Source organism: Orbicella faveolata, unplaced genomic scaffold (assembly GCF_042242905.1).
Source record: "Orbicella faveolata isolate gen_17 unplaced genomic scaffold, um_ofav_v1 contig_1, whole genome shotgun sequence".
NCBI classification, from domain to species: Eukaryota; Metazoa; Cnidaria; class Anthozoa; order Scleractinia; family Merulinidae; genus Orbicella; species Orbicella faveolata.
In genome coordinates this window covers 18,168,287-18,195,182 of record NW_028301536.1, presented here as the reverse complement: position 1 = coordinate 18,195,182, position 26,896 = coordinate 18,168,287, and the positions used below count along the sequence as shown (strand labels likewise).

At 39.5% G+C, this 26,896-nt stretch overlaps 1 protein-coding gene across 6 annotated transcripts; it reads left to right on the top strand.

The window, feature by feature from the left end:
• The first annotated feature begins 574 nt into the window (after positions 1-574).
• On the top strand, positions 575-25,797 carry LOC110045724 (fibroblast growth factor receptor 4-like). 6 transcript variants are annotated; one of them, XM_089293199.1, is made up of 15 exons: positions 575-592; positions 10,560-10,756; positions 16,482-16,763; positions 17,169-17,204; positions 17,927-18,223; positions 18,661-19,038; positions 19,936-20,484; positions 20,947-21,057; positions 21,293-21,456; positions 21,846-21,968; positions 22,682-22,752; positions 23,000-23,040; positions 23,306-23,402; positions 23,636-23,741; positions 24,738-25,797. In XM_089293199.1, the coding sequence occupies exons 2-15, from the start codon at positions 10,681-10,683 to the stop codon at positions 25,080-25,082; spliced, it is 2,676 nt and encodes an 891-aa protein (XP_089149325.1). In that variant the 5' UTR covers positions 575-592; positions 10,560-10,680; the 3' UTR covers positions 25,083-25,797. The 6 variants fall into 6 exon arrangements, with proteins under 6 accessions (XP_089149325.1, XP_020607004.1, XP_089149331.1 ...); XM_020751345.2 differs by lacking the exon at positions 575-592 and adding an exon at positions 5,418-5,525; XM_089293205.1 differs by lacking the exon at positions 575-592 and adding an exon at positions 7,053-7,073.
• Positions 25,798-26,896: the final 1,099 nt, after the last annotated feature.

Genomic DNA, 26,896 nt, shown 5'->3' with positions numbered 1-26,896 from the left:
CTTGGTGTCGTGTACGAGTAGCACAAAAGAGACATCTTCAGTTTGCCTTGGACTTAGCTTGTGATCTGGTAAGTACAAGTTTAGCTCATTTTCCCGAAAAACTTGCGTTTCCAGCATCCACACTCTCTCATAAAGAGCCTGGCAAAATGATAGAGGAATTTTGCGTACATTCGCGTGATTTATATTATTTGTGAACCAAAAATAAATGGACTTCAAAAGCACTATAAATGGTTCTTAAAATCCTTGCGTGTTTGAAAACTGAATTAAAGTAAACGTGTCGACATTCGATCAATCGTGAGTGAGTCCATCAAAGCATTTCAAAAGGTCTTTATCTCGTGTGTCAGTTCAGTTAGTGTCATTGAACAAAGAGTCATATTCGCTAAAGTAGCACCATTCTTCCTCAAGCATTGTCAGGTGATTTATGCTCAGTCAACTTAAAATACATACCAGTTGACAAGTGGTTTCAGACACGAAGCAGATCTAGACATCCGCGTGAAGATCATGCTGAGTTTACGAGGATAAAAGTTCTTAGCCAGAAGGAGCCTGGAGATGTCGATGTAGGATATGACAGCTGAGAAGCCGGGCTTGTTAGGTATGATTTCAGAGTTTTATAATGCGCGCTCCTTTGGGTGATAGATATACTTGGGTGCTGGTCCTCCCTTCAGAATTGCCTAGCATTAAACTCATTCCGCTTGAGCATTTTTTTGATGCGAGGCTGTATTTTGTTAGTCACTGTGGTTGCAGGTTTTATTGTCTTCAGTTGAACATTCTCGCGACCTCTTCCCACCTCGATCATGATATTCTGTTAGAATTTAAACTAGATATGCTATCCTTGAAGCCTGAAAGGCTTCACATTTAGCCTAAACTGAACATGCCGCTCAAGGTGGTCGGTTGAGCCTATCATCATATATAAGCTGATACAACAGGTATTCATATTGACATCAAATTAATGTACTCAGTGGAGACGGCCAATTTATGTATCGGTACATGTATGGTTGAAATGCCGGTTCACATGTACAAGAAAAGATAGATATATCTATTCGTTCGTCTTCAATGTTATGAACCCTAAATTGCTTTAATCTAGATGGCTTTTGCAATGATGTGCCGTTTCGGGAAATCTCTTAATTTACTCGTGAAATATATCCAGATCATTTAAACATAATTTAAGAAAACGAATACAAGCTGGGATAATTTTAATTTAATACAGTCGACAAACAGCTCGGAGGAAATATACTCACAGAAAACAAAGCGAGGTTTTTTACTCGTTATTTGCGAGCAAAAAGACTCGTTTATTTTTTGAGCGGCAAGTTTCAAAAGAGCTGTTACTTTGTGCTAACAACTTGCTTAAGGCTACACATCGCTTGATATCAGCTAACAGCCGGTAATAGAAAGGTCCGCTGATCCAAGTCATGCCATGACGGATCGATGGAGAACATTTGCGGTTAACTTTACTTCACGGAACAAGGCATGGCCCGTTTTAAGCCTTAGAATACGTGAAGCTAATCCCAAATAATCTCTGGATGTAATTATTTTGACCACAGAACATGCAATCCAGCAAAAGGAATATAACGATTTTTGTTCTTGCAATAAAGGAGGACAGATGCAGTTCAAAAAGAACTGATCGAACTGATTACTTTTAGCACTGAGGTTCTTTCTGTATTGCGTTGTTCAGTACACCATAGTGACATTCTCAATTTTAACCGAAATTTAGCCTGATTAGTTATTCATGATTTGGTTAGCAATCTGCATTCTATAAAACTATACTTTGTACTGAATTAATTCTACATCAATGAGTCGAGTTTAATTTGTCGTGAAGATTCGGTTATGGTCTAAGGGGGATCTAAAGCGAATTTGGTCTTGTAACGTATCAACAGACGATGCTGAATGTATAAATTTTGTTTACATCTATTTCAGTGTCTATTTCTTTGCGTGGAGACGTTCTAAAATAAGGCCAGCAAATCCCTCCGTAAGCGCGTGATAGCTAGGCACCTGGAGAGGTTTATCACGGCCCCAATGGCCATATTTTTGTGGTGGTGAGCTTGCCCATAATTTATGATTTCAAAATGGTATGACAATCGACAAAAACTTGCTAGCCTGTAGCTATATTGATTCATTTGTTTTAAGTTTTCTTTTCTTCCGATTTTTCCACCTGCGCTTCGTCAGTTGCACTTCCGCTCTCCATCGTAAAATGTGCTATTGATCATTTTGGAGCCAGTTGCCATCAAACACCATTAAAGTAGTAGCGGAGTTTTCAACGAATTTATTTTTAATCACAGCATTTCTAACTGCCAAAGGCTAGCAGCTTAGAGCTATGGGTGGTAATCCGTTGAGCTAAAGCGCAGGTAATGGTTAAATAGTATAGAAAACAACAAGCTACCATGAAAAGCCTTTTAACTGGACATAGGCCCCACAAATTTTAAGATAATAACAAGTCTCACCACAAAAATGACGGAAATAACCAGCTTGGGCGAAAACAACTACCAGTGCAAATGATATGTAAGAAAAAAAAGGACCTCACAACTGTAATAATTAAAAATGACGAAATTAACCTTAACTGAAATAACGTAGGAATAGTTAAAAATAACTGCAAATGATGAAGTGTAAGCAACCTAACAAATGAAATGAAAAACAAACCAAGTAATGTTGTTTATATTCGTTACATCTGCGTCGCGTTCAACTTGCCCTGTTCACGGTAAAAAATTTCTCGTTTCCATTAAAATATAATCCAACATGCATGTGAGCTATTTTCGGGTAATTTTGTAGTTTTTACAATTGTTTCAAGTCCATGTTTACATTGAAATGCAAACGAGAAAAGTTTATCTTGAAAAGGGCTTTTGGCTATATGTGCATGACACCCTGTTTTAAGTAGGTCGGTTGTATCTTACTGTTGAGTGATTGAGATAATGTTTTCTTGTGAATACACTATAAATAAATCATATGTGAAAAATGCAAATCGCACGATATAGAGCTGTTTTGAAAATGTTTTTCCCACAAAAGTGTAAAAGCTTACGCGACAATGCCGCTTGGTATTATGGGTAGTTATAGCTTGTCGTTGCAGGTTGAGGTTCACAGTGGAAAGGTGAAGCATGAATACACGTGATTGTGTTGTTTCCCTCTATCACACTGGAAAACCTTTGGCTTACATTCGATCAGGGCGACATTACACCACATTATCCACAGTACCTTTCAACATTGTCGCGTACAATGAGACGCTTTTGAAGGACAACTGTAACTTTCTCAAAAGAACTGTGTTCAACGGTCACACGCGTACCGACAGCTTGTCAAACACCAGGCTAACAACTGACTTCCTGCGGACAAGGTTTGTCCACGTGAAAGATTTTGATCAATAAGGCTATTAATTAGTTGCTCTGTAATTTAAGATCAATACTTAAAACATGTATTCAAAGAAAATCTAAACCTGCTAGTTTCTTTTGTTGGCTAAGGCAATAGCTCGTCAAATGCAAGAAAATTTGCACAACCATTCTGTTTCCTAAAGAAAGAAAGAATAACAAGTGAAGATCTAAGGAAAGCCTTGAAAGAGAAAAGAAACGAAGCGGAGAGTTATTTATAGTACGTTATTTGCAAACGGAAAAGCAATATTGAGCGCACACTTGGATAGAGTCAAAAAACGTTTTACACGAACCTGACAACTGAATATCAAACATCTTAAGCATTATGGACAACCGTTTGTTCAACTGATTTAAAATGTACGTAAAGAGTGCTAGCCGAGTGAGTCAGAGAAAGGATACATTTTTGAAGTTGCAGCACTCAGCAAGCGTCTGTCAACAATATCATGAGCTAACACTTCCAAACTCTTTTGGTTTTACATATTTAGTAAGTAATATTCACTATTGATTAATGTTGAAAATAGCGGCGTAAATAGTAAAGAATATATTGGCCTTTAGTGACAAACACGCTTCAGACATGCTTCTGTACCGAACGGTGCCACCATCAATAAACAACAAAGATATTCGCCGGCAAGAAAATGCTTCTGATTAACGTTACTATTGTCTAGAAACGATGTAAAAGGGACTTTCTTGTGTGAATCCAAGTTTCAGGTGTAAAATGTATATGACTTGTTAACGTCACTTGCCTTGTTGGAACATCCTCGTTTCAATTGTCTCTCTGCCACCCGCCACGCCGAGCTGGGGCGAGCCAGTTTTATATGTAATAACACTGAGTCTCACACCATTTTTAAGCTTCTGTTTTACACAAAAAGGAGGATGCATAGTTATACAAAACATCGAAACAGTTGACACTGGTTGATAAAGTGGATACTGCACAGCGTATTGCTATATCAATGATTTGGCTGTCGCCAGCAAGTCTAGATTATCAGTCTTGTTGTTTTCTCTTGTTTTCCCACTTTTGCAACTTCTAGGGAAGAAATTTCCCTTGAATCATTCTAAAATTAAATAATATCGAGCAGTTACAAAGTGATTGAATTAATTAAACTGCCGCGTATGCATAAAAGACATAAAACAACAACCTTGCAGTCAATGTTTGTGGTAATATAAGATTACTTGTCCAAAACGGTAAAAATGAAATACTTCACAACTGTTTCAGCTTTCACCTTGTCGTTTCACAATTAACAGGACGCCTAAAGTACATGTATTAGAAGTTAATGAAATAAGTTCTTTATTTTTAAGATCTTTTAAGTACAGTATACGCTGTCTGGCCGATATCTAATTTACAAACACTTTCTGTGAATAGATTAGCCTGATTATCGTACGCGCCACAGAGAACATCGCTACTTAATCTTATTATGGTGTGAATGAACTAAGAAGTTGTGGAACAAGTTGTTTTATAAATGAGTCTAACATGCCAAAGTGTACATATACTTTGCTGATCTATGTGCCAATTTTCCGGGATGTGACCTTAGAACTAAATTATTAAAATGACAAAAAAAAGTATAAGTAATATGGCTATGATAATTGTAGCGCTGGTCTCTCTAAGCAGTGGCGGCTCTAGGGGAGGGGCGCGCCCCCCCCCCCGACTTATTTTGGGTAAGAAAAGAAGAAATCACAGAAGGAAGAAAAGCCGTTGGTGGTATAGGTGGTCTGAACAGCCAGCAACCAATTCTATACCAGTACAGAGCCGTTACTGATGTGATGAAAAAGCCCATCCTGCTTCATGTTAATTAATTTATCTTTTTTGTTTGTATACTGTTTGATTTTTCAAATCCGTTTTTTAATTACTTTTTATTTTTCTCCATCATTTGTTTTGTGAAGCGTGAATTACTAGCTTACGTTCTTATCCAAATATGTCCTTTAATTACCACCTTACGGATATTCTCTCGTGAGAAATATAATATCATTGGCTGGTTGTTGCTAAGCAATTGTTACAATCACAAACCATTTAACGACAAATATTACGACTAGACAGTAAGACCTAGAGGTAACATGCTATGAACCAAATGGTAATGCATCAAATAGATTGATCACTCATGCATGTGAACTGTGAATAAACAGCACAGACGAAGGGTTCGTCGGTAGCAGTCGTCTACACCGGGATTCAAAACTAAGAACGTAAGTAATTAAGGAGGAGCGATAACTTTCAGGGGCTGTCAAAGTTTCGTCTTCATGTGCTACAAATATCGTGCTATTTTTCAATTAGAAGTTGTAAACATTCGGGAACAGGAAAACATTTGGTTGATTTTCGTCGGATCTGTAGGTTAAACTGTTGCAGTTTTTATCAACTACCAGGCATTTATGTGATACCATCGTTGCATTATTAGTTTATAAAAGAGTAGAATCGTCCATTGTATCAAAAAGACAGACCGCGGATTGAGTGATTACTATCAGGAGTGCGAGTTTGTTAGTTTGCCTCAACTACGCCTACAATCGATAAGCCCAAGAAGCCAATCAGTATAAGAAGCTAGTGTTAAGTGATCCATACAAAATGTACTATTATGAAAAATTCTTGAGGAGCTCAAACAGGTAGGCTCGAACGTATCGCGATTACTGATCGTAGACGTGCGCTGCATACGATAATTTTTAGCTCATATTGTGTCATTCGTGGTCGCCCCTTGCTCATCGTGTTTACGTCAGTGTATATTTAGAAGTAAGCTCATGAACTTGTTAAACGGCTGATTAGTTCTTCTGTTTGACCTTTTCCGGACGTTTCAAGTGTGTTTTATGTATTAATGATTAGCATTTCTATTTTAGTTTTTTACAAGCCTTGTTAACTTTCAAATGGGAAACTTACTGTCGCCGGTTACGTACATGCGCAAATGACCGTCACCTCCAAACATCGAAGAAACCCTCAACAATAAACACAAAAGTAGTGATGAAAAAAAAAGTCAAAAAAGAGCTAGCATGGTTAGGAATGATTAGGGATAAACAAGACAGATTACGAAGGACGAATTTGAAAATTTTCGTCCTAACTTTCCAAGACGTCCAACTTGACTGATTTCGCATAGAGTCTTGAACGTCGGTGACTCTGAAGAAACGCGGTGATGATCTCTCAGTTGACAAGAACAAGCAGCTAACTGTCTATCAATCCTCCCGAAAGTTCTCAGTTACTCTAATATCCTAGATACAGCTGAGCTGTTTTGAGAAAGGTTGTGTATGTTGTTGTTCAGTGTGTACGCGATAGCGTCGAAATGTATTATGGGCAATTGTGATCTACTTAACAAATAGATTCCATGCTGCTGCGAGGAAGAACGAATGTTAATGACGTCATCTATGCGTCTGTCTTCCAATAGATCATAATTAAGTAAGTGCCAATTAAAATGGACATTATTTTGGCTTATTATTGCTTGATTATCGTGATAGTAGGAAACAGCAGAAACGCGTGTATTCATGCTTCCCCTTCCTTCTTGCTGCAACTCCGTGACAAGCAACGATAAATTATTACTACCCATAATACCAATCGGTATTTGTGCACGCGTTTCTGCAGCCTTCTATAATCGTGTCCCGGCATCACAGCTCAGTTCAAATAGAGTAAAGGATGCCTTCAATACGTAAGTAGCTATAGGTACTTTGTCCATAGTTCATGCACGCACAAAAACACGTATCGGGCCTTGTGGATGGGGCTAAGAAGTCATAACGGATCATACCGAAAATCATGCAGTGGTGAGAATATTTATAGCATTTTCCAGTTTAAAATTGGAAACCTGTCTTTGTGCACAGTACTTAAAAGCAATTATATTGGTTTTTAAATGGTTAATGTTCACATTCTTCAGAGTGCAGAGATAAGAACTGGCAATTTAAAGTCTTCAATTCATCAAGCGAACATTTATCTTAAGAGGATCCCAAAGGGATAAGTCTGCTGATCGTTTTTGGGTTTTCTGTTCATCGTTGATCAGTGATAAGAGAGTACGTAAACTTTAATATCCTGATGAAAAACTTCTTTCAGGAAAAAGATTCGATATTCGATGACTGAATGAGACACTAACCGCGATGATTAACATCACTAAGTTTTGTCTCAGCCTGTTCGTTTATAAACGATGTTGCTTTCGTTAGATGTTTAAGAATTTTCGATTCTTAGAATGTGTTATATTATTTCATAAATATCAAGAGGTTTAACTGAAGTGCATTTAACACTTTAAATATTCTGAACTGGTATCGCATTCAGTTACTTTTGCGACAATATCTATTCGCCGTTTGCGCTTTGAGGATTGGAGTAATGTTGATTACTCTATCCATCAGTTTGATGTCACATCACAGTTCTGATATCAGATCCACAATGTGAACCCATGGTAATCACAAGGGCATTAGCTGACTAGCTATGCGGGCCAAGTATGCACCACTCCATGCGCGCCTAGCCTGCATGCTGCGAGCAAACTCCGACTCTCTTGGATAAGCAGTGTGGAGCCGGTTTACTCGTAGGCAACATTCCTCAGGTAAATTTTCTTGTGGTATATTTATATCGTCTTTCTTGGCACGAGGTCAAAACGGCTAGCTGTTGTATTGAACAAAGGCCTAAAAAACAACACGCTTGCCGCGTTGAGGTACACGATATGGAGACCCCACGTATTTGAATCATATTAATCGAGCAACAAGTCTGTAAAAACAATCTTGTATTCTCTTTTCTTGCGTGCAAATGGCTTGTAAACAGACTCTTGAAATATCAAGGGGCAATATGACCAGAAAGCAGAAAAAAAAAATTGGCCGGAATGTCTACCGTTTGTTGACTACCTAGAATAACAGCGCACGGTGAACAAGGAAGACTGCTCGAAAGTGCTTTTAAGACATTCGAATCCCACTCGAGTGTTTAGCACTCATGTAAGCTGCTACTGGCAACCGTTCTCGTGGCCTTCATCATGGTCTATCATAATTTGTAACTCCGTTAAATCCCGCCCTCGCAGTCGTCGTATTTTGTCGTATTTTCAGTATTTTGTCGACAGCGCACGAAGTTCAGTTCAAAGTGATAGCACCATATTGTATTGTTTTTCGTTTTTTTTTTTTCTCATGGTTTTATTTTTAACTTCTCCAGTTACATAAAAGCTTTTGGCATTGCTGCCAAACTTTTTTGAAATCAGAAGGTAAAGGAATGAAAGCGCGCCGGTTAACATTTCAGTATTTGTAGATGTTTTTTTAATATATTTTTTAGCATAAAAGTCGTAAATATAGCTAAATGCAGACGGTCCAGCCGACGTCTCCAATTTTGCGCGTAAATAAAGCTCAATAGCGCCTACGTGTAGCTCTATGCAGTGAACAGGACTCAGTGGATTTCAAGGAAAGTTGGGTAGAATCCTCTGAGCGAGACTCTAGTGGTATGTAGTCTAGTTCGTGTTTCCGCAAGTGCTGAAGCAAGGTGGGTCAGGTGGAATTCAGCTAATCAAGGGCGCGCGTCATGCGATCACGAATGTCTTGAACAAACCTTTTAATGTCCTTAAAAGCTTTCACCAAACTGTGTGCACTCAAGATTTATCTCGTGTTATGTCTAGCTGTGGGGCAGGTGTCTTGACTCTGTTTTTTCTCCGAAGCAACAAGTGAAGCAAAAACAAAGAAGGTCTTTATCGTTTATAAATTTATAAATAATTTCAACTGATCACAGTTAATAGCTGTGCCGTTGTCAGCGGTGGCTAGCTGGTGCGATCTGCTAGAAAAGAAACTCCGCTCAGTGTTCCATGAAAACACACATGATGCGAACTCGGTGAGCTCGGCGAGATAGACGTTGGAGAAAGTGGAATTCAAATTAAGATCTGAAGTTATGCTATGTTGGATGATACCCAAGAATATTAAGAAGGAATTAACGAAATCACATTTCATTAAAAGCAACTTTCTAGAGAGATTTACGTTGATCATTTGAGCCATCCAGGGGATAACTGGATCAAAACAACTTGTTTTCGGTCGACAGCAGGTGAACAGCATTTCACTGATATTGCACTATTGCGTACTCTTGCACGTCCAGTTTTTCAAGATTTCACTCAAAACTGGAGTAAAAGGCAAGAGAGAAGTTTATTTTCTTGAAGGCGCAGCTGTCCGATTTGCAGGGATCTAAATCTCTCGCGCGCCATTGGCTAAAAGCTCTGAGCCCCTTGGCTTTATATACTATTTGGCTTTTTGCACAACAATGGGTTGTGGATAATTGATCTCTTGAAAAAGCTTTTTGTATCAAGATGCCCGAAGTCTTTTGTTCTGAAGCTGCTATATTCGTAAGCAGTTGTTAAGCGCATCACTAACTGCAAACAAGAGCTTGTCATGCATCAGGAACGAACCTTCTGGAAAGGGGCAGCCCTCTCGGGACATGCTCGTACCCACGCCTCGGAACTTCGCAAACTCCAAAACGGTTTTTGCGCGTACGAAAACCCCTATGTCTCGCGCTCAACGATGTTCTTTAGCTCTGTTGGATCTCTATACTACTTTAGTATTCTTTAAAGTTGTAGCCTGTGGGAGCCAAAGTAAAGTGAACAGCGCATTCACTAAACACCGCAGGGGTGGCATAGAGAGGTTTTCTGTCACCGGAAGTTACTCCGCGTGTTATCTCAGCACGAGTGCATCTGACCGCTGTCAATGCGAGGGTAATTCGTGATCATTGTTCAGTTGACTGCACCTAAGAGGTCGATTATTGAATTCGTCCAAGTGTGGACAATCAACAACTTCGTAAGCGACCTAAATTACCCCTCGACACTTCCTAGAATTCGCAAAACGATTTTGGAAATCGAATTGTTGCGCCGTGTAATCTATGTTCAGGAACAGAGTTTTTCCAGGTATGTTAATTTTGTCTTGTTTATCAGCAGTAGACTTCGCAGGAAGTCGAAGTATTTCATTTCCTCTTCTCTCTTCAACTCGATTTGTGTGTTGTCCGTCTGTTTGACACAACAACGCGTTAAAGTCTAGGGCGCGATCAGTTACGCTGCGATTTTCTTCGTCACATATTGTTCGGCCACTACAAAGTTAGCTCATGTCTAATGCCCAATAACCCAAGAGTAAATAACTGGGAACGTGACATTTTGAAGATGCCGAAGCATTCATAATTCATGAGTGTTTCCAGAGAAGTGAGCGAGTCATGTCTCATAACACTGCGGCGAGCTAGTTACTACAATTGACTCGCTATCAGGAGTTGCGAACGAAACATTTATCCTTCTAACACTGTGATATTCATTATGACAGATTGACGAACGCCGCTGCCGAATATTTCACTGGATTGTGACTTCGTTATTGGACTTAACCTCGCTGAGGAAGAAATCAAGAGGGCTAAGATCAAGAAAGGGAGGAAACCGCTCGCTTTAAGATGCTGCTGTGGTCAAAAGCCTTGGTTTTTGCCTCGATCTTCATCGTAATGACAAAGGAAGTGAAGTCCTGCCCGGGTAAGTCGAGTCAACATTTTATTTTTAACCACGTTTTACGGGACTCACTAAATCCTCGAAAATGCGTGATACAGGAATGCGGTCAACAACGCCAAGTATAACTTTTACCCCACGAGACGAAATTGATTTGTAATCTTTATTGTTCATTACTACATGGTGTAATTCCTACTCGGTGCCAATTTCCTTAGAAATCGACAATTATGCGGCTCCAATTTGTATATGTTCATTTCAATAACAACTTGCTGCGCACCTAAGTTTTGTTTCATCCTCGTGTGGTAATTCACATGATCCACGCAACAGAAATCCTTTCGCTTTTCAGTAATAACAAATTTGCGGCATCCTTTCGCATATTTTCTGCCACTTATGACGAACTATTAAAATTTGTTACCTTTTGTAAACGCGGTCTCCATGTACCGAGCTTAGTTGCAACGTTTTAATTGGAATTCCGTGTACCGGGCCGACGTTTTTCAAGAGTAGCTGTCATCTGAAGTGACCTGCAGGATTTAGAGTACGGTGTTTTAATGGAAATTAAGAGCAAAAATTTACTGAAACTTAACCTTGACCACGAAATATACCTCAATTTGAAAACAAGAGTTGATTTCATTGTATTACACTGTTATTGTTCGTGAACAATTGAAAGCTATTTTGGTTTCCACCTCCTTAGTGCAGATACGCATGATGGTTATCAGCTAGTCAGGTTTTGCGGCGCTCTATCTTACTTCTGGTACAGTAGATAACTGCATGTATAAGCTTTCTCTTTTAAGCTATATAAAACCAAGCAATAAATACGGAATAAACACCCAAGCCAGTGGCAGTAAAGCGTGTAATATTCCTAGGCCTTTGAACTGTAACTGGAGCTTTCAACACCATAATGCTTTAAAACGAAAAGTACAGCTACAAACTTTATTGGTAAACGAGCTCGAGCCAAAGTCGAGTCCATAAACAACACAGATGACTTCAAGATCACTTCTAATTTGCACGTTGTTCGAAATTACAGAGAAAGGCAGCGCTCGCTTTGAATCGAAATTACCCCAGATGGAACGTAATTAATTTTAAGAGCCAATCAGTTATACAATGGAAGGGTTAGATCACCGGTGGAAATTGACACCAAGCAACACAAAGTCATAATTTATCTAAATACTGGTATTACAATTCGAAATCTCTCTGATAGCAATGTTTTGCTTTACGCTTCCATTGCCAAACGTCACTCAAATGAAAGGAAATCCTTTGACTGGCATCAATTTGATGCCACAAATATTTACTCGGGTTTTTTTGGATGGGAACAGTGAAGCCATTGTTCATAGCCATCTGATCTGTTGCCACGTTTATTTTGACTTGCAGAATTCGATAATTCGAACCTTGATTTGTTCTAGTCAGAAGGACCTTAAGCGGGCAGAATGGAGAGTGTTTTGAGTTTGGTTGTTCGGTGCTTGTAGTGTACTCTTTGCCTATCTGGTTGCGTGTAAACTTTAATTGTTTGCCAGTGTGGAAACCGGGAACAATGCTCGTTGGGTAATCACATTGTCTTTTGCAAAGGAAATGCCACAATGGCGTCATAGCAATCAACCCACGCGAGACCATTGCAGTTACGAGTTTTCCCAGCTTTTTCTTTTGTCAATAAATGTCAAAAAGGGGACAATTTCTGTCCGTATGGCTTAATTCTCTCTCCTACTACATGTATTCAAAACGAGAACAGAAACATTCACGACACTACAAAAGAGATTTGGCCACTCGTGTATTTAGTCTTGGGTCTTAATATAAATTTAAGATTTTCCTCGTCAGTTAGCCACCCATTGTTAAATGGACAGTTCCCTTCTAGCGTTGTTTTCTCTCTAAACAACGTTTGATGGTTCAAGAGAGCTTTTATCTTTGGAGATAAATTGTAGCCAAGAAGGCGCTGAATATATCTCGAAGTGAACAGCTGCCGACCATTTTTTTTAAATCGATCATTTTTAAAAACCTCTGTGGTAAAAATACAGCTAAATAGCTGAAACAAAGCTCAAGACTAAATCTATTCAAATGCTAGTTGTTAAGAGGTTCTTCTTTTTTACTTCAGTTCTGCAAAAAAAATACATTTGCCTTCTTTTTTGAAGGGCGGGGATATCTTAGCCATTACCTCTTGTTTTTACCTGAAATCATTCTACTATTTCTGTATTCGTGAAATCGTAATTACTGGAAAAGCACTTGTGATTTTGTCGTTTTCGCGTCCTGTTTGAAATATTATTCCTGTTTTTAGGACCCTCAATACCCGTTGTCCGGAAACATTTGCTCGTAGATCTTGCTCAAAATATCGTTTCTTTGTACAAAAATAGGATATTTTTTAAAACAAACCTTCCTTGACGTGAAAACGTTTAGAATTACGCAGGCATTCAAGTGGAAACGGGGATTGTTGGCTCGTCTTTATTTTAACGCTTGTTGAGTGCACAGCTCAGCATAGCCCCTAGAGCATTTTGGATTTTGTTTAAATTCTACCTATATACAAAAACAGTAAATTATTTCTGATGAGCATTTGACCTTGTGACTACAACACGAAAGTTAGACAAGTACTCTCTCGTGTTTTTCCATGTTCTGACCAGTGACCAATATAGAGCGGAGCTCAGCCGAACGCAACGCCCAATTAGCCAATAGTGCGAAGCCAAGGTCAAAATCTTGACGAACGTGCTGATTTTAACGGACATATAAAACTAAAACAGCAAGTTCTCAATTGTTGTTATCTTGTACAGAAACAAAATTAATCAGTTGGAACTTGCCGAGACAGAGTTTATTGGGTCCAACAGCAGTTCGGCACGGTGGTGAAGTTGTGCTACGTGAAAAAATTTCACACCTTAAAAAATAGTTGTTTAGTTAATCCTTGATTCTTTAGTTTCGAAAGTGCTCTCTTTAAGCGCTAAACAATGTGAGGTAAACTACACTGCATGTGTTGCTGCATCCCCGGAGACCCAGGGGCAGCAAGTCGGCACGATGTGATATTTCGGGCGACGCGATATTTTCGGGCGAAAGTTTACATCAAGAATGGGAGAGGGGCGTCGTGTCGACTATTGTAGCTACCCCTGGGTCTCCGACGATGGTTTTTCTGTGAAAAGTGCAATGCTAAGGCTGAAGGATAAGGAAAATTCCGATTAGTACGTTTTCTCTCTAATGGGCTATTAGTTATTTCTCATCATTTTATTCATTTTCCTTGCCAGCGGTTGTGATCGCGCCCACTGCATCGAGGCGCTCAATGTTTTGATTTTTGTTCACTTGTTAATCCGTCTAAGATGTGTAATATAAAGAATATTTTATGGTAACATCTGCCATATTGAAAATGAACCAACCTGTGGAAATTAAAAATTCGAAATTTGCGGATCAAAATTTATTGACAAATTTAAAACTCCACAGATCTGCTCTGAAGCGGGCAGTCGTGTTTGTCAAAGTTCGCGGGAAAATATTTACAGCTGAAGGCATGGATATCGAAAGTCCAAAGCGCATTGCATAGTTGCCTACACTACACCTCATATTTACGCAATCACCAACAAAATCCCTTACCGGATATCTTGAGTTTACAGACTGGGAAGATTTGAAAAATCGTTTTGTCTTACTCTGATTTGCCACGTAAATGCATTGTAATATAGCCTAAACAATACCAGATGCTTTTGCATTTTTCTTTGATCCTAACACATGGTCAAACGCCGGTAAGTCTGTAGCTGTGGGTGTCGAATCGAGTTCGGTCGCCACTACGATTTCTATTCCCAGCGGTTCTTTAGTTTGAACAAAATAAGAAAGGCAACCCCGAGGGCAGGATCTGGGAACATATTGAATAGAGATTTTACAGTAACAAAGATTTGAATTCTTTGCTATTTTCGTGAATTCCTTCTGCCAGTTGTAGTATGCCGAAAAAGTAACCCACGTTTGACATAATTACGATAACTACACATTTCAATCATGTTTGAGGACTTTCGTAATCAATTTACAATCAGATACGTCGGAACTCATGATTGTATGTCTTACAACATATTTGTGTGATTATAACGATAACTATCAGAACTATATTTAATATATTAGCTTTCCGCACTAAGAGGTATTGCTCATGAGAGCGTATATTGCCTTTCAATTAAAAAATTCAATCATGTAAGATGTTTCTTCGTTCCACTGAAAAGCGAGAAAAAAAAATTAAAAAGAAAGATCTAAATGAAGATTTTAAATGCCGATATCTTTCGTCTCTAGGCGTTATCCCTTCAGTTAATTTCTTTACAGCATTAAAATCGACAGATGATCTCTTGGCGTCTTTGTTTATGTTGGAATTTCTTTCTTCCATTGCGGTCAAGAAAGACTATTAACCCACGATCACGAGAGAGAGAAAGAGAGAGGGTGAAGACCAAATATAGACTTACGTTTCGCGTCAAAGCAATTTTGATATTAGGCGAGCAGAGCCATTGAAACCGCAATTCCTGTTTTTTTTTGTACGAAACAGGAAAAAAGATTATTAAGGCTTGAGCAGTGAACGCGCCAGAGTTCCTAAGGATTGCCTGACTATAAAATTTCACATTAAATATCTTAGACGGAAAAACTGTGTCCATTCCCTTATTGATGTTATGTCATCTGGAGTGCTGTGTCTCAAAAGCGGAATTTCCTGCTTATAGTACCCCCTTGCCACCTCTGCTCTTTCAAGAGATTGAGCCTGATTGTGTTTTCACCCTATTTTTTGCTTGAAATTAAAAGTTACAAGCAATTCCAGCAACAAAGCTAGTATCAAAACTTCATCGGTAATTTGTTTTAGGGTCGCGTATTTCGGCGATTTACAATGGACTACTTCATAAGTGTTATTATTTTTTGGACTTCGATGTTTGCGTCAGGTGATACTTAACTGATACGTCCAAAAGGATGTAACTATAAATTCTTAGATTCATTTGTCGGAGATATTTTAAGGTTATTTAGATCAAGCTTCTTTGAATTCACGATAGCGGGTACCGCGCTTTAAGCATAATTACGAGTTTCTCATAGTACTTACGAAAGAGTTGTCTGACTTTATCTTATTAAAAATTTTAGGTCAAGGTTAAACTTCTCCAGCTATTTAATAGCATTTTTATAATAAACTTACAAGCATTTCGTGCTAACAAGATGTCAAAACACAGATTTACGGCAGTGATTGAGACCAAATTCTCTTAATTTATCACGCAATAAATTCAGAGCCAAGGTTATTGAAATATTTTTTAAACAAATAATGAATTAAAAGGGAACTGATCATCTCTCACAAGTTACATAGTAAAACCCGTAGATTAACTGTAATATCGAAAACCCTGAAGATATTACGATCTTTTTTTATTCATTTTGAGAGCTTGCAACGTTTATTTGCCGTCGGGTTTGACCCTCGTGCGGTCAGAGACACCACCATGTTGAATTTACAAGAGACTGGGAACAAAGATCAGAAAAGTACTCTGCTGACCACATAAAAACAGGTGGTTGGGGTCTGAGCCCATCTTTAACGTCAGATTTTACTTCAGCAATCAAACAGTCATTTGCATGAGTGCAAACTTGTAACTCCCTGAAGTTTGTGAATAGATAGACAGACGAACGCAAACGAGAGAAAATGCAAGAAGTTTACTTTCTTTACAAAATCTCAACTAAAGTTAAGAGATATATAAAGCAGAAACGATGACCCTGTTGCAAATGCGGCAAAGATTGCCGCACTTTGCGTCCAAAAATATCAAGCGCTTGGTTGATAAGAATTATTCCGCTTTTCTTTCAGTTCCTAACATCCGCAGCAAGAGGGGAAACGAGAAAAAGATTGTTGACGTCATCGCAGGAAACGATGTTCGACTTACTTGCCAGGTTAAAGAAAATGGCGTAATTACGTCTTGGCTAATGAATAACAAGACAATTAGTCCATCGGACCATCCGCGGATGAGACTCAAATTGAACAAATACTTAAAGATAAAGAGCGTTCAAAAAGACGATGCTGGATTCTACACGTGTGTAGCTGAGAATAACTGCGGAAGAAACACCTACACAATGCAGCTTTTTGTCGGAAGTAAGCTAACATTAGATACAGAAGAAACTTGCGACTAGCTATTTAACATATGACCTTCTCGTCAATACAATCACTTCCCTCTCGCCAGAAGTAAAGCTCAGTCAGTCGTTTTCTAGTTCATGGGCGTTAGCTAAAAACGTCTTTGAACTTGCGCTTTTCAGTGTTTATATATATATGAAAACCAAGCTTCAGTGATCGGATTAACAAGGGTTCAGTATTGAACTGAATTTCAGTAGTAAGTAGAACAACGCATGCGTACTTCTGCATCGTATCCCAGGGTTTCTGTTGTTTGCTTATTTTTCCCCAGCCTTCATAAGTAATTAGTCAGATAGTCAGAAGAGGCTCAATCCATACAGTCAGTTCTATTAACTTTATTCCGTCTTTTTTTTTTTTTTTTTCTTTAAGGTCCAACGAAAGACCCAAATCGAAATTCAACGCCTGGTAAGATGAAGGTTCTCTCAGTTTTAAGCCAACTATATTGTGATAATTACATGTATGATACCGTAGTAGTGAAGTAGCGGAACCAGGTTAGCATACCTTACTCAGTGAAAATTTATATTGATTTCAACTATTAAGGGAGCTTGCATCACGGATGGCAAATGTTGTGAGTCATAATGTTTCAATCCCATTAGGAGGGCCATTTGAAATCCGAATTTAAATTGTTTCTTCTTTGGTATTTAGGTTCACAGTCTGTAGACATTATTATAGCATTTTCCTTCGAATCCTGCACTTGGGCTCGTAGTCTAATTGTTCTATAGTCCTAACCATAAAAATTCACGGATTCACAATGGACATTGTTTTCCAATTAACTATTAGATAATGAGCGCAAGATTTCTGCTTACTACAGATGACTGGTATTGTGTGGTAGCTCAGGCAACCTGAATGCAGCATTTGCATCAGTATACTACAGTAGAAAAAAAAAAACGTACTACAGTGAAACCTCGTTAATCTGGTCACCAACGGGCCACAAATATCTACCTGTATTAAAGAGGTGGCCGTATTGAATTGGTTTTTTAAATACGAAAATGACTGACTAAGCTTTGGTTTGGGCTAGAATAAACTGGCCGTAATAACAAGGTGACCGTATGAACGGGGTGGCCGTAAGGGGAGGGGGTTCTACTGCAGTAGAATTCTACTAATTGTGGTTATTCTCTGCTTGTCAGCTGCTCCAAAATTCACGGTACCAGCGGATAAACTATCGCGCAGCCTACTCGCATTACCAGTCGGCAATTCAGTGAAGCTAGACTGTTCTGCTGATGGGCACCCCCGTCCTACCGTGAAATGGTATAAAGACGGGGCGCAGTTTCTGGAGAGAAAAGGTGGAAGCAGAATCTACTTGGGTCGGTTTACTCTCTTGCTAAACATGAAGGACTTAGTACCGACTGACACTGGGAAGTACACCTGTAATGTGAGCAACGCGTATGGATGGATCAACCATACTTATTTTGTGGATGTTCACGGTAAATTCAACTGACAGTCGTAGCATTAGAATTGTAGGAAAGAGATGTTTATCTTAAATCTTCTGACCACAATCCTTATTTCGATGCTTCATCAAGTCTCTACGGTGGTCAGTGTCATCAACAAACTCGTTCACGTGGATTTCCCTTAAGCTAAAAGTTAAAACTATGAGACTTTGTCTAAAAAATTGAAGTCACGATCCTTCATGCGTGAGCTCAACCAGCAAGTCAGACAGTAATAATTATTCATCCAGTAATTCAGTAAATTATTCAATCTGTCACACACTTACTCCATCAGTCAGTCAGTCAGTCAGTCAGTCAGTCAGTCAGTCAGTCAGTCAGTCGCAATCACTCCAGTAATCCTTCCCCACATTTTTGTCCGTATTCAGTTCAGTTAACTATGTATTTTTTATTAACGGTAATCCCCTCTTCTCTTTTAGAACGAGCTCGTGCTGAGCCAGTGGTCTTGCCGATGGATAACGTCACAGTTTATGAGGGCGAAAACGCCACATTGTTGTGCAAAGCGTTAAGTGATTCTATGCCTCATTTCCAGTGGCTGCGATGGCATTCATCTCCTTCAAACGGTACGACCAACAGTACAATCGAACATCCACACTACGAAGTAATCAAACAGAACGCACAAGATTCAAACGAACATTTAGTTTCGCCACCAACCAACAACAAGTTTGATTTCCATGGAGTGAAGCTGACTTTGGTTAATGCAACAAAGAAGGACGAAGGAAAATACACTTGCATCGTGGGAAATGCTGTGGGTTACGCCGTGGAGTTGGCCTACATCATTGTTCGTGATCGGCCTGGTGAGAACAATAATAATTTATTATATGGCTTGTTCTTGCAGCCGATATAACCTGCACTCTTATTGGCTAAGTGTAGGGCATATTTCCCCCATGATGCCCACGGGCTGATTTGCCTCTTCAAAAACAAGGCAAAAAGCCATATAATAAACAACGTATTAACCTCGAATGCTCGGTGTTAATGAGAAAATCTCAAACCTCGGTCTGAGATTTTCCCGTGAAGACCTCACTCTTTGTTAATAAGTTATTAATAATAATAACACAACCTTAATTTACCCTCGACAGTGTTTATAGCACAAAGGCTAGTAGGGCCGAGGAAACAACTGAAACAAATGATTCAAATTGAGCATAACATTGTTAAGAATCCTAACTGGCTGGAGGTAAACCAGTCGGATATTTACAAGTGTGGCCGACGATTTGAACTCGGGCCTAACAACAGATCCAAGTAGTGGTCAAAACAAATGAATGAGTGAAAGAAGGAAGGCCCAATTAAGGGGGGAGGGAGGAAGGCAAAGAGAGAGAGAGAGAGAGAGAGAGAGGACGGGGGGGGGGGGAAAGTGAGGGAGAGGGGAGGTAGGGAAGCAGGGGGAGGAAGTTAGGAGCGGAAACGTCATGAATTAATCGAGTGACTGGCTGACTGACTGACTGACTGACTGAGGGACGGACGGACGGACGGACAGACGGACTGACTGACTGACTGACTGTATACAACTGTATATACATACATGTAGTTTTTTATAAAATGAATGGATCAATCGATAAAGCAACCATCAATCAGTCAGTCAGTCAGTCAGTCAGTCATTAAATCAACCAATCAACCAACCAACCAATCAACCAATCAATGTATTGTCACTAAGAATTCCATTCAGTACTGATTACTAAGTTTTTCTTGTGATTCAGAAACAACAACGTCGCCACCGGTGATCACAGACAACGTTTTAAGCAATGTCACCCGTCCCCCCAACAAGAACTACGTTAGAACATTAGGAGTCAGTGCCTTGTCAGCGCCAAAAAAGACAATTTATATTGTGTTGTTCGTAGCTGCTGCCGTTGTGGTTGTACTGATTCTTGGAGCGGTCATGTTCTACTGCCGTCGCAAGCTACAGTTTTCGAAAGGAGCTGGATATGGCGTCGTTACCAGCGCTAAACCAAACGAGCCCGCAGTCCAATATAGGACGCATGCTCCATCGATAGGTTCCTCTTCTTCTTACGGATCCACGGTTCCTCTGTTACGTCAGCGGAGTCTGCGTTCTAGACTGGGTTCCAATCTTACGCAGGTGTCAGAAGTAGACATGCCATTGGACGAAAAATGGGAAATTGACAGAGAACACATTATTTTGTCAGGGCTTCTCGGAGAAGGTGCTTTTGGCAAGGTCATGAAGGCTGAAGCCATAGGATTACCTAACATGCCTAGTTACAGATTCGAAGTTGCAGTGAAAATGCTAAAAGGTAAGATTTGTTCATATTTTCATGTTTTGCCATCCCTGGTGAAGATTCCTCCAGATCCTGGCCTAATGAAGAAGGATATAACGAAGTTCCGCTTTACATACCGCTGAAAAAAGTAACAGTCTTAAGCGAAACATTTTATGGAAATCCCATTCCTTGTCCAAAGTAGTGAGCACACAAAGCGCGCAACAAACAAGTTTGTTTAATGCTTGTTTTGGCGAGTAAAAGGACGTAGTCAATTACAGACGTACGGGAATGGGTTTTCTGTCTGTCTAACTGTCTGACTGATCGACGGATTGTCAGAGATACAGACCGACTGACGGACAGACTGGATATTTTCATTATTTCGATGTACCACTTTAGTTTCGCTATTAACACTGTAAAAATGTTCTTGTGTCCCAATCAGAGAGGAAAATTGATATTTCACGTTGGAAACTTAAATGTTAATTCATGGATTTATTTCAGAGGACGCCACAGATCACGAACTTGCAGATCTTGTCTCAGAAATGGAAGTGATGAAAACTATTGGAAAACACAAGAACATTATCAATCTCATAGGAGCCTGCACGCAGGGAGGTTAGTTGATTTCTAAAAGCAAATTAAACCTGGTGGCAGTTTTTTCCCCCATCGAAGTGTACGTGTGGAAATATTTCCCCTAAAATTTGATATGGCAACTGAGAAAAAATAGAGCAATGAATTATTAAGTACATTCAGTCGCCCTGACAATTTGTCTTTCCCACTTTATCCCTCTTGCTTTTCCACTAATTGTTGTGCAAAGAGCTTGATCAGTTTATCTCCAATTTTTTTCTAGGGCCGCTGTTTGTTGTTGTCGAGTACGCGCCAAATGGTAACTTGAGGCAATTTTTGAAAGACAGAAGGCCGACTAGGGAATACACGACAACTCTTACTCTCAAGGATCTAGTATCTTTCGTCTATCAGGTTGCGAGAGGAATGGAGTACCTTTCTTCGAAGAAGGTACGTAAAACTGATGATAACATTTTTTTTTTGCGTGCAGAAAAGGTCGTAGACAGATTCGGCTAACGTGTTTAAAACCTTGTTGCCACCCATCATGGGATGCCGTTTTCTTTTGGGAGGTTACGGTTGTTCAGTTTGTACATACTCCCATGCGATCAGTTGCGAGTGGAAAATTGCACAATTGTAAACCTCCCAAATGAATCTTCACGTGATCTGAATTTGGTGGCAATGAGGATGTAAACAAGTTAGCCGGGTCCGTCTATTTGGCTACCAAAGAACACGAATTACACTATGTTGCATTTGTTTGTGTTTGGCGATGATATTCAAGATTTATTTTCTTTGAGTTACATTTACAGATTTACATTTTGATTTTTGTCGTAATTACTCAGTGCATTCATCGCGATCTTGCGGCCAGAAACATTTTGGTTGGAGATGATAATACCATGAAGATTGCAGACTTTGGTCTGGCACGGGACGTGCATCAAGTCGATTACTACAGGAAAACAACAGATGTAAGTAGCAAGGGATGTAGACCTTTAGACCCAGATCACACTTCGAACTTCACATGAGACGAATTAAATTGCAATTTGAGTCGATCCAAATAGGTAAAGCTCGACCGTTAGGTCCAACGTCGAACTTGATTCGAATTCAGATCGACCAACACGTTCTATCCGTCTTGGACGATCTAAATTCAGTCGGACGAACTCAGTTGAGTCAAACGTCGAACTTAATCATGAACTTAATTCGCTCAGCTTAGTTGGTCTCATGTGAAGTTCGACGTTTGACCTTCGCCTTAGTAAAACTAATTAGGAGCTTTGTGTGGATTCTAAGAGGGAGAATGAAATTGAAAAGGTGAATCATACAGTTACCTGTAGGACTAAGACTTGCAATTCTTTCTGATTCTTCGCAAAAGGCTAGTAATGACGTGTTTGCGTGCGCTTCTTGCCACGACTCAGTGGGGGGAGATGTTAATGGAGGCTTGAGTGTTTGGAGTAAGATTGGATGTCCCTCTTACGTGAAGTGTCCTCTTGGAGGACTTTAGATAATGTGTATGAAGGTGGCTGATTGCACGGTTCATTGTTCCCTTTCGAGAGTTGTCCCCATGCTAGAGACTATATCAAGAGATTCTGTAATCTCATGACCAGCACTCAATGCACCCTTTACATGTTGAGCAGCAGAGGCTCAACTGCAACAATTGATGTATGTCTTATTATCTCCTTATCAGGGTCGTCTTCCAGTGAAGTGGATGGCTCTTGAAGCTCTTTTTGATCGCGTCTACACAACTCAGAGTGATGTGTAAGTGAACTTGGAACCCTACTCAATACCAAAGCTGTAGTCCAACATTCTGTCATTCACATGCCTCACTAATAGCTATTCTTATTGATGCAATTAAAAATGTTTGATAAAGCATGTCTTTTTGTAAAATTTTCTCAAATTGTGCGCTGCGCCAAGACTCTACAATAAAGTCAAAAGAAGCTATTCTTAATCTAAATGTTGTTTCCATAGTTAATAATGCCTTTTTTGTATTCTTTTGTTCGTTTAGGTGGGCTTTTGGAATTCTTGTATGGGAAATAGTTACTTTCGGTAAGTTTAAGTCGATCTTTAATCTTTACTTCATATGATTGCCTCGAGCGAAAGCTAATCTGGTAATGATTCATAAGACTACAAAATGACTTGGGTACACGTTATAACATCCATTAACTACGAAGGAAAATAGACCTTTAACGTATGGGAATTGTCTTGATATTTCAACATATTCTCCCAACCAGTTCCACAAGATTTGTTCAGAGACTAGTTTTGAGAAATTGTCATTTCCCGTTGATTAATAGATTTGGTTTTGTGTCATTAGGTGGGTCACCCTATCCTGGCGTACCTTTGGAGAGCCTATTCGAACTTTTAAAATCTGGATTCAGAATGGAACAACCATTAAACTGTCCTGAAAATATGTAAGTAGTCATAAAGTTGTAACTGTGTGGTTTTTCATATATTTTATCTTTATGTTGGTCCAGTTACTGCGAAACGTCCAGACGCAAGTGTATTTACATCTTAGAGTCAGCAGACTATCAAACTTTCATAGAAGTGGATTGTCTCGTACAAACTTTAATTAGGACAAACTCAACTCGTGTAGAGTTTGTCCTAATTAAAATGGGAAATGTAATGTTTCCTTCGTTTCTCTTAGGTACGAAATTATGTTAAAATGCTGGCAAGATTCGCCGACACGGAGGCCAACGTTTGAAGAGCTAGTTCAGGAATTCGACGCCATGTTGGTGTCCCTGTCAGACAAGGTGAGGGTTAGATATTACTCCACATGATCCCTTTTCAAGTTCTTCCTACTACACTCTATTTCATTTATTTCTCTTACTGTTTCTTCTGGTTTTGCGTCAAAGTGTTTACCGTGCCTTCATTTTCAATAAATGAACAAAATTATTATTTTTTGTCTGCGTCGGCAGACAAGTGAAACATTCGCTATTTGTGACCTTGAAGCTGATTAAGGTACAGTGGAACCCCGCCTTACAGCCACCCCGTTAATACGACCACCTCGTTATTACAGCCAAAGCTCAGTAGGGCATTCTCTTATTTACAGAACCCCTTTAATACGCCCACCCCTTTAATACGGTTAGACTTTAGTGGCCCGTTAGTGACCGAATTAACGGGGTTCCACTAAAAATTAACCGCCCTAGCAAGTTTGACGGTGAAGCTGCCATTTCCAGCGGTAGCTCCCCATCGGATCAATGTAGGGGATTGCGAGTTGAGTGTTTGTTTGAGTGGAGTAGGGAGTTACACTTTTGTGCATCGACGTCATTCACATCACCCGCCTAGATGTATGTCCTAGAAAACGGTTAAGAGAAATTTGTTATAAAATTGTTTTAATAGAAAATTGCTATACGCGAAAGCAGCGCGAAATTACTGGAAGTAGCTGCGAGTTTTAATCAGTCGATTAGACAATCAATAAATCAGTCAATTGGATCGATCAATCAGTCAACGAAGAGAATTAATATTGCACTCACTTCCACGCTGTTCCAAGTGTTTCACGAGTGTTGCCTGGAGTTAAACCAGTATGTCTTACAAGACGATAATTGTGTATCTCTAAGATAGCGTGCGCGTATATGATCTGTAAAGACTGGTCGATGTAGGGAGGGACTACTGGGCGCGTACAGGAAGGCAAACGTGAAAAAAACAGATGGACAGACGGTAAAAGGCTAGGATTGTTTCTCTAACTCAATAAGAGTTGCGATTTATTTTACAGAAACTAACCCGATTTTGTTTAAATTATTTTCCAGGAATATCTTGATCTGGATGCATTGGAACCACAAACACCCACGTCTTCAGAACCGCCTTCAACGCCACGAAATTCATTAGGAACTGAACATGACACAGACAATGATGACAGAGATATTGACAATGTGTTCGTTGACAATACCAACGATATCTTGGAATCGCGTGAGAATGAACTTCCAGCTCGGACAAAAGAATCAGAGAACCTGGACACGACAATACCATTAACTCAAAATGGACATCATAAGGACACAACATGCGCGCTTCCTAAGTCGAGTTCTGACATGGAAGGCGATAAAAGACAAACGCGTGTCGTTACTTATCGTTCACCCATACACAGCGACGTGTGAACGCAAGTGGTCTGAAGTAATAGTGGAGTCACGCGAACCGGAGTCACGCGAATAATCATAGTCACGCGATCCTGATCTATGGTTCTCGCACAAGTATTTTGCGGGTTGTGCACAAATATGGAAACAAAGTATTCAAGGACTGTAACACGAAGACTATCCGAAAAGATCCTCTCAGTGATGTACTGTACAACAAGCCAGCATAGATATTGTTCGAAAATATACTGAAAATTAGTCAACTACGATAATAAACCGAGTTAAAACGAAAAACATTCTTCTAACTAACGCAGAAATGTTAATCAATTGCCCATTTCCGAGTCGCCTTAAGCCGCAGTATCAAAACGAGTCTACGTGCGAAACCATTCACATGAAAATGCGTTTGGCCTACAGCTTCATTTTCATGCAAATCAAACTAATTTTCAAATGAAAGGTTTTGCAAGAAGACTCGTTTTGAAATAGAGGCAAAAGGTAACTCAGAAATGGCGTATTTCTGCAGTGTTGGAAAAACATTATACCGAGTTACTTGAGAGATGGTTAAAGTGCTTTTAAAATGTGGAGTCTGCAAAAGGCGAAGGAAAAGCTGAAAAGAAGAAATAACTGATGCTTTTGTACAGAGGGCTGAAACATTAGTGTCTTTCTTCTACAAATAAGGAGAATAAGCACTGACAAATAGATCTATTATATCGAATATATTAAATAAATTTACTTTTATAGACAAGCATTTGTTTTTTTGGTACAGTAAACATGATTAAATGGCTGATGATTAGAGGTCGGGAAAGATAAAAATTCTTTTCGTGTTATACTGGAATTTTCACATGAATACATCAATCACAGCCAAAGAGAACAACAATGGAAAGAAAAGATTTCGCTTACTCCCACCACTCCCCTGTGTTCACACCTATTTCTTCACTCCATTTTACTACTACCGATTCCTCTGAATCAGCACACATTCTGTACCGATTTCAGAAAATTGAATAACCAGAAACCGTGAAATAAATGATGATTGTGCGGTTGTGCCACGAAATTTCCCGCAACGTTAGTGGACATATCTACTTTGTTATACCCAGAGAAAAATTTACATGTAGTTCAACGCACAGAGTTGCACCACATGTGCGTACCTTAATCTTATCAGCTTCAAGTCCATGTTTATTCTCACTGACAGCCAAACAGTTTTATTAATGTCAGATCGAAGAATTTGAGAAAAATGACCTGGCGGGCGAGAGCCTAGTTTGGGAAGAAAGGGTTCTTTGGAGTCAAGAAGGTTAAATAAAAAGGAAACAAGCCACAGGGTTACTTTCAGCCAATCCCCTTCCACCTGTCAGTTTGGCGCACGTGAGACGGGATCAGATCAGAATCACGTGACCACCAGTGACATGGGAAGCGAAAGCTCATGCACAATACCAAGTCTTTTCCCGTTTCTGACAATCACCAACCAAACATTTGATGGACAGGTCTACAGTGTTTCCGAGGGAGTCCTTCTAGTTGGAATTTGCTGTTTTTGAAGGGTCACCCTGAACTGATTGTTCACCGCTACTCTTACATACCTTCTCTTCATTCACTTTGCAAGAAGAGGTTTGTTTAGTGATAACTTCTATTTCGTATATGTTCATGTACACATACATCTGCATTGTTGTAACTGAATTTTAGACCGTTAGCTAGATCTATGTCCCTGTAGCGCTGGCGCTCAGGGGCGTAGAGAACTTTAGCACCCGCACTACTACTGTAGTGGAAACGTTGGTCATGAATCTCCCAATTTCCGTAGTACAAGCCTTGAATTTCAAATTGTTTTATTCACACTCTAAGTGAAGCTTGAGTGA

Coding starts and splice junctions, on each gene's coding strand:
- LOC110045724 (XM_089293199.1), top strand. CDS start 10,681: ATGCTGCTGTGGTCAAAAGCCTTGGTTTTTGCCTCGATCTTCATCGTA. Junction 18,224..18,660: donor TTATTTTGTGGATGTTCACG/GTAAATTCAACT, acceptor CTTCTCTTTTAG/AACGAGCTCGTGCTGAGCCA. Junction 21,457..21,845: donor AGTACCTTTCTTCGAAGAAG/GTACGTAAAACT, acceptor GTAATTACTCAG/TGCATTCATCGCGATCTTGC.